This window comes from Centruroides sculpturatus, unplaced genomic scaffold (genome assembly GCF_000671375.1).
Source record: "Centruroides sculpturatus isolate CEXI.00-Female unplaced genomic scaffold, Cexi_2.0 scaffold269, whole genome shotgun sequence".
Lineage (NCBI taxonomy): Eukaryota > Metazoa > Arthropoda > Arachnida > Scorpiones > Buthidae > Centruroides > Centruroides sculpturatus.
This window is the reverse complement of record NW_019384601.1, coordinates 128,155-140,757: the sequence shown is the minus strand read 5'-3', so window position 1 is coordinate 140,757 and position 12,603 is coordinate 128,155. Positions and strand designations below refer to the sequence as shown.

The 12,603-nt window shown below is 29.2% G+C and overlaps 1 protein-coding gene across 1 annotated transcript in view; it reads left to right on the top strand.

Annotated features, from left to right (window-relative positions):
- The window catches only part of LOC111624997 (beta-1,4-glucuronyltransferase 1-like), a 13,411-nt gene extending 8,192 nt beyond the window's left edge, over positions 1 to 5,219 (top strand). Inside the window, exons 2-3 of the mRNA XM_023368007.1 lie at positions 2,486 to 3,606; positions 4,459 to 5,219. Coding sequence (XP_023223775.1) covers positions 2,518 to 3,606; positions 4,459 to 4,659 — 1,290 coding nt within the window. The 5' untranslated portion in view covers positions 2,486 to 2,517 and the 3' untranslated portion in view covers positions 4,660 to 5,219. The remainder of the gene's footprint in view (positions 1 to 2,485; positions 3,607 to 4,458) is intronic.
- The last annotated feature ends 7,384 nt before the right edge of the window (positions 5,220 to 12,603 follow it).

Genomic DNA, 12,603 nt, shown 5'->3' with positions numbered 1-12,603 from the left:
ACGTGAACGTTGGACGTTCAGCGCCGCCGTCCTGTAAGCCTAGAAGTTTGACAATGGCGTTTGGAACGTCGAGCATGATTCCACTGACGTTTCAAACGCCATTGTCAAACTTCTAGGCTTACAGGAAGGCGGCTCTGAACGTTCAACGTTCACGTTTTTGCGATGAAAACGTCGGCCGCAACCTATTAAATAACTATAATATAAACTTTTATCATTTTCTCATTTATTATTCTAAATTTCTTTTCCTGTTACTAAACAGGAAAATAATATGAAACGAATAATGCAAAATTTTTATAATTATATGAAAATCGACCGGTAATACCTTTAAAGAAAATAGAGAATGAGAAGAGGGTAGCTCGTTGCATGATGTCAGTTTTAGCAGAAGAATAAACTCAGTTCTAGTTTAAAATTTATACAATTTAGTCCCGTTCAATGGAATCTATAGTCCTGTTCATATAGAATGCGTACACTGTAACATCAGTTTTGGAGTAAATAAGTAAAAAAATGAAGTTAATTTGACATAAAAGTGTACACTTTCTGAACGAAACGAACAAACCTTATGATTTAAAATATTTTACACGTAGAATCACGATTTCGTAGTATTAAATATATATATATAAAATAAAAAAATAGCATCATTTTAAACACATTTCAATCATTATTATCATTGAAATTACGCATTTAAAATTATTTGTGAACAGTTGACAGTTGAAGAAGAAATTTTAAATGAAAGTCTCGAAATTGGATGAATTTTAGACAGTAAAGAAATTAAATGAGTTGATAAATAAAGGAAATAAATTTCGTAAATTAAGGTTTAATTTAATATTTTAATTTTTCTTTTCAATGTCATCATTAATTAAATTACATGTTACTAACGAATTGAAGAATATTAAACACTCGTGGAATTTTATAATTTTTTTAAAAAGAAATATGAAACTTTCTTTTAAGACAATAACAAATATATTCCTAATTTAGTTATCGATCGATGCTAAAACAAACAATGCTTCGGACTCAAGTTTTACGTGTTATATAACCGTTACGTAACTTTCACACGAATAAACATTATATTCTACGTATTATTGTTACGCTCTAATTCAAGAATTATTTATATTAAATTTTATATATCTTAAATGTTTAAAATTGTAATTTTTTTAATATTCAAAATTTTTAAAATATCGCTATTAAATGCTCTACAGATACGAAAACAACAATTTTTATTAAGAAAAATAACATAAAAGTTCAATTAATAACAATTAAATAGTTGAAGATTTAATAGTAATGTTTGTCATAAGAAAAATATTACTGAAATAACTTATTAAATTGTTTAAATTAACTAATTTTTGATAAATTTTTTGGAAATTTTTATTAAATTTTTTTTTGTAATTTTATAAGTTATAGTGTACTGAAAAATTTAATATAAAGGTTGCAGCAGATATTTTAAATTCAGAAGTAATGAATAAAGTAGCACACTCATGCTAATACAGCAATATTTGTACACATACTTGAAATTTTGCCAAAAAGTTTCGATGCTGATTATTAGGATGTAAAAAAAAAAAAAAATGGGAAAATGTTTTGGGTGTATGAACATCAGAATAGTCACGATAAAAATGCGTGACGTAAAAAAAATAAACTCCGGGAAGGTTATTGTAGCCAATTTGAAAACACGTATCTTTCCGTCAACTTTTTTTCTCTGTATTGGCGATTTCAAAATTCCATACCACTACAATATTTTATTTATCCGTTTAAATTATTGATTACATTACAATTATCTGCTTGTAACTTAGTATGATTGTTTATAATACATTAAGAATCTCATTCATTTACTGCTAGACAAAAATTCCTTTGTGTTTGCATTTATTTATTTATTTATTAATGATTAAGCGTAGAAAAGACTAATGAATATTCTGGTTTAAATATTATATTAGAAAGACATTCATACAAATATAATATAATATTTATAAATTTAAAAGTAACTGCAATTTAATAAACTTTTACTTATCAGTTTTATTACTATTATTTATTTGGTTGATATGGTTAAATCTTCGTAGTCTAATAATATATTATATACGAATGCAGAGAACTAAAAAAATTGGAAAATGAGATTTTTTTACACATGAAAAAGTGGAACAGGTTCTTGTTTAGAGTTAATGTACCAGAGACGACTCGTTCGTTGAACTGGATTCAAGAAATGACGACAAATAATAGCATGCCTTCTTTTTCTAGCTTGCCTTGTATTTTCAGATTAAAGGTTTATTCACTGCTATGTAATTCTTTTGGATATTTCACTTAATCGATTTCGCGTATTAATTTTATACGATTCGTTATTAGACATTTATTGTGTTGTAATTGAGAGAACTGATAATTGTCTTCCATTGCATTTTAGTTTCGGGACGAATTTAAAGTACATTGTAAATGATATTGCTTAATGTAAGTTATGTTAATGTTACATTTACACTAATAATATACTTTTACATTTTATTTTCAGACTTTTTATGGAAAAATTTTCCAAATATTCCGATGGCCTTCGAAAGACTAACACGTTGTTTTCTTCTTCTACTTTTCCTCGGCGGATTAATTCTCGTTGTAAATCTCTTTAATATGCAAACTATACCACTTCAAATGAGCAAAAATTTCTTTAAAGGAATTTTATATTCTGATGAAGACATAATTATTCAAATAAAAAAAAACCAAGCTATTTTGGATCCGGTATTGAAGACGACGACGACTCCTCAACCTAATATTACTTTTTCTATTAGCAACGTAAACAACGAAAGTAAAGAAACACGTGGAAAATATATTGTTCTATCCAATTATATACGTGCTATTAATCGTCCTTCCTATAGTTCTACTGTTACTCTATGCACTCAAGGTACATACGACTTTTTGATTCACGTAGCCATGCTGTGTTCTCGTTGGCAAGCTCCAGTTTCCGTAGCAGTATACGCACCCGGCGAAGACTTCGTTTCGGCTCATCTCACTATAGCCTATTTATGGCAGTGTGGCCCTCCTTGCATCGCCCAAAATGTCACATGGCATATGATTTACGATGCTGATTTCCCGCCAACAAATCAATCCGTGAAACCAATAAACTGTTCCGATTCGTTAAACCTAACCTCGAGCTTTAAAAATGATAAAAAGCTTTTATATCCCATCAACGTAGCTAGAAATGTAGCCAGACTAAAAGCAGAAACTCATTATGTCTTCCCTTCTGATATAGAATTATACCCGAGTATCGGGATAGTGCCTCGATTTTTGAATATGATTAAAACTTTGAACGAATCTGACTCGTTGCATGTATATGCCATTCCAGTTTTCGAAATAAAGAAAAATTCACAATTGCCAAATGTCAAATCGGAACTAGTACGAATGATGTCGAAAGGTGAAGCTGTGTTTTTTCATAAGTATATTTGTGACGCTTGCCAAAGATTCCCTAAAAGAGATTATTGGTTAAAGGACTTGCCACCGAATGATACGTTAGATGTATTTTTCGTAACGAAACGAAATTCGTCTCTGTCATCGTGGGAACCGATATACATCTGTACTAATCGTGAACCACTATATGACGAAAGATTATCTTGGGAAGGAAAGAAAGACAAAATGTCACAAGTAAGTAATTATCTTTCTAGGAGAGAATTGTTTATACTTAATGCTTTGTAGCTGAAAAAAAAACTGATTTTTTTCATAATTTTTTTTCAATTTAGCAGTACAACCTACCTAAAACACTGTAGATAATTCCATGCTATATGAATTCCATGTTGTACGAGTCTCTTAGATTTTAAAATTTAGATTATTTGTAAAATCTAAGTGACTCGTACTACATGGAATTCATATAACACGGAATTATCTACAGTGTTATAGGGGGTCTACTGTAATTTATTTTCAAAACTTTTCAGTTTTCTACGTCGCATTTAGTAATAGCATTGTATATCTGATCAAACTGAATTTTGATCGGATATACAATGAATTGGCAAAGAAATTTAAAAGATAAAATAATCGTAAATTGTCTTCAGAATATATAATAGTATAATATGCAATTAGTTTATAATATATGCGATTATGGCATAAATAGAAGTTCGGAGCGAGTAGACCAATTTCCATGAATGCCATAATCGCTAATTATAAACAAATTGTCATACGGTATTTTGTGGTTAGACTACACCTATAACACTATACTTATGGAAATCAAAATTATGTATAAACACAGTGTTTGTGTCAACCGTGCCATAAACACTATGTTTATACACGATTTTGAGTTCCATAAGTATAGTGTTAAAGGTGTAATCAATCACAATTTTTATTTATTTATAATTGTTAATATTGTCGTGCGTATTTTTTTAAATATATTTTCTTTATCTCAAAATATAAATGAGCATTTCCAAAATAATAATGATTGATTTTCGATAGAAGAAATTCTAATAATTTACATTTGTATAATGCATTCAATTTTCCTGTTTTCAGATGTACGAGTTGTGCCTGATGGGTTACGATGTGTTTATATTAAACAATGCCTTTTTGGTTCACGCACCCGGTATTAAAATGGGAGCTTCGGTCAGAACGGATCATAAACGAAGAATAAAATACGTAAAGGAAAACAATAAAATCCACGAAACTATATTGAATACTTTAAGAAAGAAATACGAAAATCGATATCATTGTTAACGTTTGCACTCAATTATTAATAACAATGGAAAATTAGGAATTTCAGTAATTTATTATCCAAAAACATCACGAAACTTCGACTAAGATGTCTTCTGTCCTCTTGTATATATTAACTTTTATATTAAAGACTCCATTTTTATGTTTTATCTGATACAATTGAGAAAAGTTTGGAAGAATTTACTCTACCGTCGTATTTATATATTTATTATATTTACTGTATAAAAGGATTGTTCGCGTAAAATTGTTCGAAATGAAACAAAACTAGTGTTTTTATTAGAGTATATTTTATTTTAAGATAAAGTTTTGTTAGAAATCGACTTAGCAATTGATTTATGATAATTATGTTTTAATTTATTAAGTTAAGAATCAGTTGTTAAGTTGATTTGATTTCGTGTTAAAATGTTTTATTGTACATAAAAAACATTTTAATGTTTATGAGAATAAATTAAAAATTGAGCATGAAAACATTTTAGTAATTTGTATTATCTAATTAATTTGCAACAATTTTTAGTGTTCTTTACATGCGCGACAGTGTTTTAGTGGTTTTTTTTTTTTTTGCACCTTATGAAAGGCTTATTTATTTACATTTAATGTTTTTTCTTCTGTTATCAGTGGCAAAATCTAAATGAAAGTTTATAGGTTACGAAATGTCTACTTCACTAAACAATTAAATCAATTGTTTTTGTATATTTTAAATTATTTTTCAGCTGCCTGTAAATGGATACTCTAGATGATGACTGTAAATAATTTTAATAAGCTATGACACAGAAAAATAGTTACGATTTTATCGTAGAAATAAATAATTTATTGCAGTTGTTCCAATCAACGCGCTTTGTTATACGATTAGCATCAGGTTTGCTTGCTACAGATCGGTATGATCACAGGGTGTTTAAACTTTACCTAAATATAACTAATTTTATGGAACTTGAAATAAATAAATACTAATCAAATATTTTTTAATTAAGTTCTTTATTTAAACAGCAGTAAAGTTTTCAAACCAGTGTATTTAACTTCTGTTGGAATTTACATTTAATCACCTTAAACATAAGACAGATAAAAAAAAATTGTATTTAAAAATTAAAAACATATTAAAACTTGTTATATTTATTTGAAATAATTAGTAATTAATTGTCGAAATGCATTAGTACTGTACATCAAAAGGTACATCAAACTACAGTACATCAAAAGGTACATCAAACTACAGTACATGAAGTTACAAAAGTAGTACATAAAAAGGTGCGATAACTTCTTTTACAGCTTCTTTTACAGCAGAAATGTGTTTTATTTAATTACTTTTAAAATATTATGAAATTTTCACACACGTATTTAAACGAAATTTTATTTATTTTTTAAAAATTGTGCATTTACGTTAGTGATTTTAAAAGTCGTACAGTTTACTTCAGCATTATTCCTGGCACTTCTTATGTTACATAACTTATAGCAGTTACAGTTTATGCGTGCCGAAGTTTTAGACTTCGAATATTTAAAGAAATTAAACGAATACTCTTTAATTAGAATAGAAGTAAAGAAGCTAATTGAAAAAGGACGACTGAAAAAAGGTGATAAACCGAAATCGTATGATATGTTACGTTCCAGATCATTTCTCCCGATGTGCCACTTTGGCAAACATGCAGTAGATTCACCGTTTAACGTTTATACAGTGATGTCCTATTTATTCCTTTTTTCGTTTTAACATTGGTAACAGTCCTAAAAATACGTTTTTCTTTACTGTATTAATTTCTACATTTTTTTCTGATTAGCGAGATTGAACAATAAGGATAGACTTTGTATAAAGGTATTTATTGTCAATGGCATAAGATCTTAAGAAAAAGTGGTTTTGGTCTTCGTTAATAGCAATTTAACATAGGAAAAGAATTGGTGGAGTTCAGCCTAGATTTGTTTTACAAATGATCTTCCTTTGCAGTAGTCTATATTTACAGATTGCACTGTAAATTATAATTTTATCTTGTAAATTAAATAAATAAAGATAAAGTTTATATACAATATTTAATCTAATGCACTGAATTTTATATGTAGAATCTATCTTTATATTGAAAAGCTGGTTTTGTTTGTAACAATAACATAAACTTTGTGTGATTTAAATAAATTTCATTATAAGACAGAAACAAAAAAAAAAAAAAAACTGTTTTTCACTATGACATGGTGATAATAATCATCGAAAACTAACACTTCAATCTCTATAAAAACTGATGTATGTCGTAATAATCTATTATATATTGTACCGGTACATACAGTATCTATTGCTGATCAGCTTTTCATTTTGCTCAATAAATTGCATTTACTTTAAAAAATATAATGAAGTTTCGTTACTTTCCTGGCTGTTACTTTAACAACCAGAAAGGAAAGAAAGTGTGGCAATCGACTAAATTTTGACCCTCTGAGTTTTTCCATTTTTCGACTTTTTAAGGTCTCCTGAGTACAGAATTAATGCAATTACATTTTAAAGATTATAAGGGATAAATTATACCCTTTTCCAGCTTTTCTTCTTTACTATATTAATTGTTTTATTTTACTTTTTACATAACGAATATAGTAATAAACATTACTCAAAGAAAGTAAAAATGTAATCTCTGTGTACCAAGACATATTTTGTATTAGACGGCGCTATGTACTGTTGAAGAACTTTACATTTTTTTGGTCATAGGTCACGATCTTGTTTGGTCTGTTACGTCTGTGTGTGGCATGTTATCTCCCCTCATTCAGCTTTTCTTCGTGTTACATCTAACTGTGAATTTCTGTGCCGTTAGATTCATTTATTTGCTTCACTTCCTACAATTATCATATGAGTTTAAGTAATAATTGATTAACATTTAACTTTAATTTTTTATTTACTCTTTGTATAGAGTCTATTATTTCTGTATATGAATACATTGAAACTAAACTAGAACATAAAGTAAGACACTTTTGACATACATGATTACTTTATTGGTTATGTTACGAAGTTATATAAGTAAAATAGATATATTTTTTAATAGTTATAACTTTTAAATATTACGAAGTTCAACATATTTAATTACTGTATAAGAATCCGTGACTTGCTTGTAAAATTATATACTGTACAGTTTTTATTTTATAAAGTTTTAGTATCTACTTACAAATAGAATTTGATTTGTTCATTGAACCAGTGTTTTTAATTCGATTTTTAATGCAGTTTTATACATTCGTTTTCTGCTTCAACTGATTTTATGCACTAATTACACCTATTTACATTGGTTCAAATTATCTTATTTAACTGAAAATAACTACTTTTTCCACTTTTATTAATGAAAATGCGTTGTAATTAGCTTGAGAAAAACTTTAAACGTAGATATCATTTATTATATTATATATTTTCTGATGAGAAAATTTTTTATAATTTTTAAAAGATGCTTATTATTTATTGTTAATAAAAATATAAAAATATTCCACTTAATTTATTCGGAAAAAAATTTAAAATTTACAAATGTATGTCATAATTCAGATTTAATTTTGGAAAATGAAGCCAAGGATTTAAAATATTATATAGTATAAATTTAAACATAAAACTAAGATTTTATTAGTGATTTTTTAATGTTATTTTCCAATTTTTAAGTCATCTTTCTTGATTCTCAAAACGTTATTCAGTAATGTTAATGCAATTAAAATAACATAAACGTCATGACCGAAGCGTTAAAGCTGTATTCAGACAAGCATAAATAATGTAATGTGTGACGTAACGTGGCTTTGTTATATCCCAGAAATCCATTTCAGGGACAACAACGCCGTTACGTTAGAATCGATCGATTTTGACTTAAGGAATCTTACGTTCAGCCAATCAAAATTGCGCTATCATTCGGGGAAAAAATGGCGGAATGTCTGTTGAAAGAGGAAAATTAATTATATGTTGAAGTAGAAAAATATCCCGTTTTAGAGAAAAAGTTCATTAAATTGTTGCTACTTGATTGGCTAACCGTATAAGTTCATGTGCCCATATAAACAATTGCACGTAATGTAACGAAAGGGAAAGACGTACCAGGACGTAATAAATGTAAGAAGTACCTATCAAAAGCAGCTTATTAAGGTGCCAGCTTACTACTATGGGAAACCGAGATCGAATATTGAACGAGTAATTCACGGAAATTTTCCAAAGGCAGTCATTCCCGAATAAATCAGTCTCCTTCCCTCACCACCACGCCACCACGATAGGTGCAACAGGGCAAAAAGAGTTTCTGAGAATAATCAAACAATTTATGAATTTCCGTTCGATTCTCTTTGTATGTCTTATGCTAGATCATCTTGTCTATATTTTCTTTTAATATTTTACTCATCCCAATGTAAAAGCAGCAAGTAAATGTTTTCTGTAAGCATGAAAGAAATTTTATCGAAATTAATGTATACGGGAATATCTTCTAGTACCGGACGGCGGATAGTATCGATAGACAAGCGTTGTTTCTAAAATTTGCTGCAAGTAGCAGAACCTGTGAAGACACCAGAATGTTGGGTAAATAAAGTTTAGATTCCGCCATATTTAGTCAATCAACAGTGTTGTTGACACGTGGCAGAAAGTTTGATTTTTTTTAAATAGTGTTTTGAGTAAACAAAGATAACTTCTGGTTGTCATAGCTTGCCTGAAAAATGAGAATAAGTTGTTTTTTTGTTTATTGTTGAAAACAACATTTATTGTTTTTTTAACTTGTTGGCCGGAAATCTTAAGATTACTAATACGTATGTGGTAACCGATGTTTTGTTCCATGATGTTTCGGGTTGTATCGAACAGATATGTTGCGGTTTATATGAGACAGAGGTGTTACGGCTTGTATCGGAAACAGTTTAAGGTTGATAATAACTATATTCTCACGGAATGTTTTTGTTTTACGAGACAATATGGGTAAACTACGGCAGAATAAAGGAAATAAAGAAGAAAAAGAAAGAATCTATGAAGCTAGAAGAAAACTGCTGAGGGAAAATCGTCTGCGTAAAGAGAAACAAAGAAAACAGTAAATAGGCCTAAATCAGTTCAAGAAAAGAGAGAAGACCAAGAGACTCACTGCATCATCTGTGGTGAAACTTTTGAAGAAGACTGGATTTAGTGTGGGATTTATGAAGGTTGGGCTCACGAAAATTGCGCTGATCTTGAAAGAAACAAATATTTTTATGAATGTGATGTTTGCATTACTAAAAAAAATAAACACAAAATGCATTTGTCATTAAAACGAATTTTTTAAATTTTTAGACAATTTTTTAATTTTTCTCATTTATACCACTTTCTTATCATGTAATAACTTAGTTTTACGATCAGTAATTTGTACTTTCTGAAAAATAACTCTGCCGAATAATGAAAAGTTGTTTGTGAAACCAAAAGTAATTCTTTTCTTGCAGATTTTTCTCATGTCCGATACAACCCTCCACAATTGAACTTGGTAAAAATATAATGTCTGTAAAAAGTGTTTAAAAAATGATTAATATTTTTATCTTAGAAAAATGAGTTTTAACAGGTATTTTTATAAGACAATGAAGTTTTGTATGGAATGTAATCTGGACCAATTGAGCTGTAAAATTTTTTTACAATATAGGAAAAGCTTAGGTGCCAGATACTATGTATTCCCCTATGTATATTCTCCTGTTCAAGAAATAATGCTGTGATTCTAAAGCGTATTGTTAAAAGAACAAATTGTGCGTGAACTGTTTATGAAATTTGAATTCAAATTCAATTATTCTCCATAAATGGACGAGATGACTGATAAAACTGATATAGAACAATTGCAAGTTTAGTCTAAATGTTGTTGGGCGATTTCAAAGTTCGGTTTATTTTTCACTTTGCCACGTATTTGAGCTTAGTCGAGCATTAATTTTAAATAGCTCTTCAAAATGAAAAAAAAAAGCTATGAAGGAACTCAGTATCCGTAATAAATGTTAGAGATGGATTGACGGATGGCTGAGGCGGCTACCCTTCTAGGAGGGATTAGAAATTCAATCCAGTCGATCAAGTCTAGAAAATTTTCATGAGTGGTCTGTCTCAAATATTTCGGGCAAATGACCAGTTTTTAAATTGTTTTGGTCTTCAATTTCCAAACATATCTTTGATGTCCATTCGCAAATAACATTACACAGCGCGCCCATTTGAGTCTGACCGAATCCATCATGGGCAGTTTAAAGAGGACGTATTTACAGGCAATGTAATAAGTTTAAATCTTAGATGGACTGACTAAAGGATAGTTCTGACGATTGCCAGAAGGGGCGGTGCCAAAATGGACTGGTACTTTAGAAATTGTATATATAAAAGCGTTGTTTGTTGAAATTTCCAAGTATTAGTTATATTCAAATGTAATTGATTATAGAAATGTTTTTCAGTTAATATTATTTTACCACCCCCTTTACCCAATTTTTTAGAATATTAATATCATACACTAGTTAGTAAAGTGGGCTAGTGATCTTGATGTCAGACTTAAAAGCGTGTCCCAGTTTGCCTCTATTTAATTAAAGTATCTGTATTTTTTTACTTGTTTCAATTGCACACTAGATGTTAAAGGTTAGCAGGTAAACAATACTGAATGAATTACATAAGTTGTTAATTGAGCATTCAAGTTTTATTTATAGTGATTGTTTCGACCTTTTTTTATTAAATCGGAGTTAAAAAAATCTAGAATTTCTGCTTCTTTCAGTCTTTATTCAACTTCTGTCTAGAATTTCCACTTCTTTATTTACTCTGCTTTAATATTATCAATTGTCCATTCGTGGCCTTTGTAAAACTCTTTACGTCCTGTGGGCACTAAGAAGGCCTCTTTCTAACAAGCCTATTATGGGTTCGGCCATTATGGAATTAGGATTACTCGCTTCCTATAAATTATCCATATTACATCCTCTAATCTAGGAAATAATTTTCAAATTTCGAATATTTTTCTCTGAAAGCTAAAATTGCCGTGTGCCCTTCCAACACAAAGAAATAATTAGTTTTGTAGTGATCAATTGCATTAAGCTCTAAGTAAACACTGAAAGTTTTACATTAAAACATTTTAATAAAACTTAATTTTACATTAATTTATATAATTATATAAATACTGTAAATAATATGCAGTATTCTTATTTTCTANAGAACTTTTTTATTATTCAGAATAATTTTAAGTTTGATTTTTCAAGCCTTCGTTATTACAAATTGGTGAATTATATCATTAAAATTAATCATTTTGGTAAAAAATTCCCCTCAATCGATAACGAACTTAGTCTATAGTTAATCGTTCTTGCCTCATGGAAGATCTGAGGTAATTTTTTATTAACTTCAGTTTGCTAAAAGATCGCCTGATATAAGTACACGTGATGATATAATTTTTCATACTCGTACGTCACAATTTTCTATGAATTTATTAGTTCGCCCATGTAACAATTTTGGAATTTTGGTGCTCCTCTTCCCTGCCTTTTCTCAACCGTGGTATTAAGTATTCTCAGTATTTAATTACTTTCTCACAATTAGTTAGTTGTATGTCCTTTCGGAATTAGTATAAAGTTGCTATTGGGAACAAATCACACAGGAACACTTCTTTAATGAAAAAAGTAGGTTTATTTTCTATAATTTAGAACGGAAATAGATATATTAATTAAGTCAGAAATGCAATTATAGAAAATAATAACCTACTTTTTCCATCAAAGAAGTTTTCCTGTGATTTCTCAATAACAACTTTATGCTAATTTCAAAAGGACATATAAATATTCTCACTTTGCGTATAAAATTCAGATAAATTTATCAATATTGACTAATTGAACTACGTTTTATACAACTGTATCTGTCTAATTTGCTAGATAATTCTGAAACATTGTTCAGAGCCGCCTTCCTGTAAGCCTAGAAGTTTGACAATGGCGTTTGGAACGTCGAGCATGATTCCACTGACGTTTCAAACGCCATTGTCAAACTTCTAGGCTTACAGGAAGGCGGCGCTGAACGTCCGACGTACACGTTTTCGCGTTGAAAAC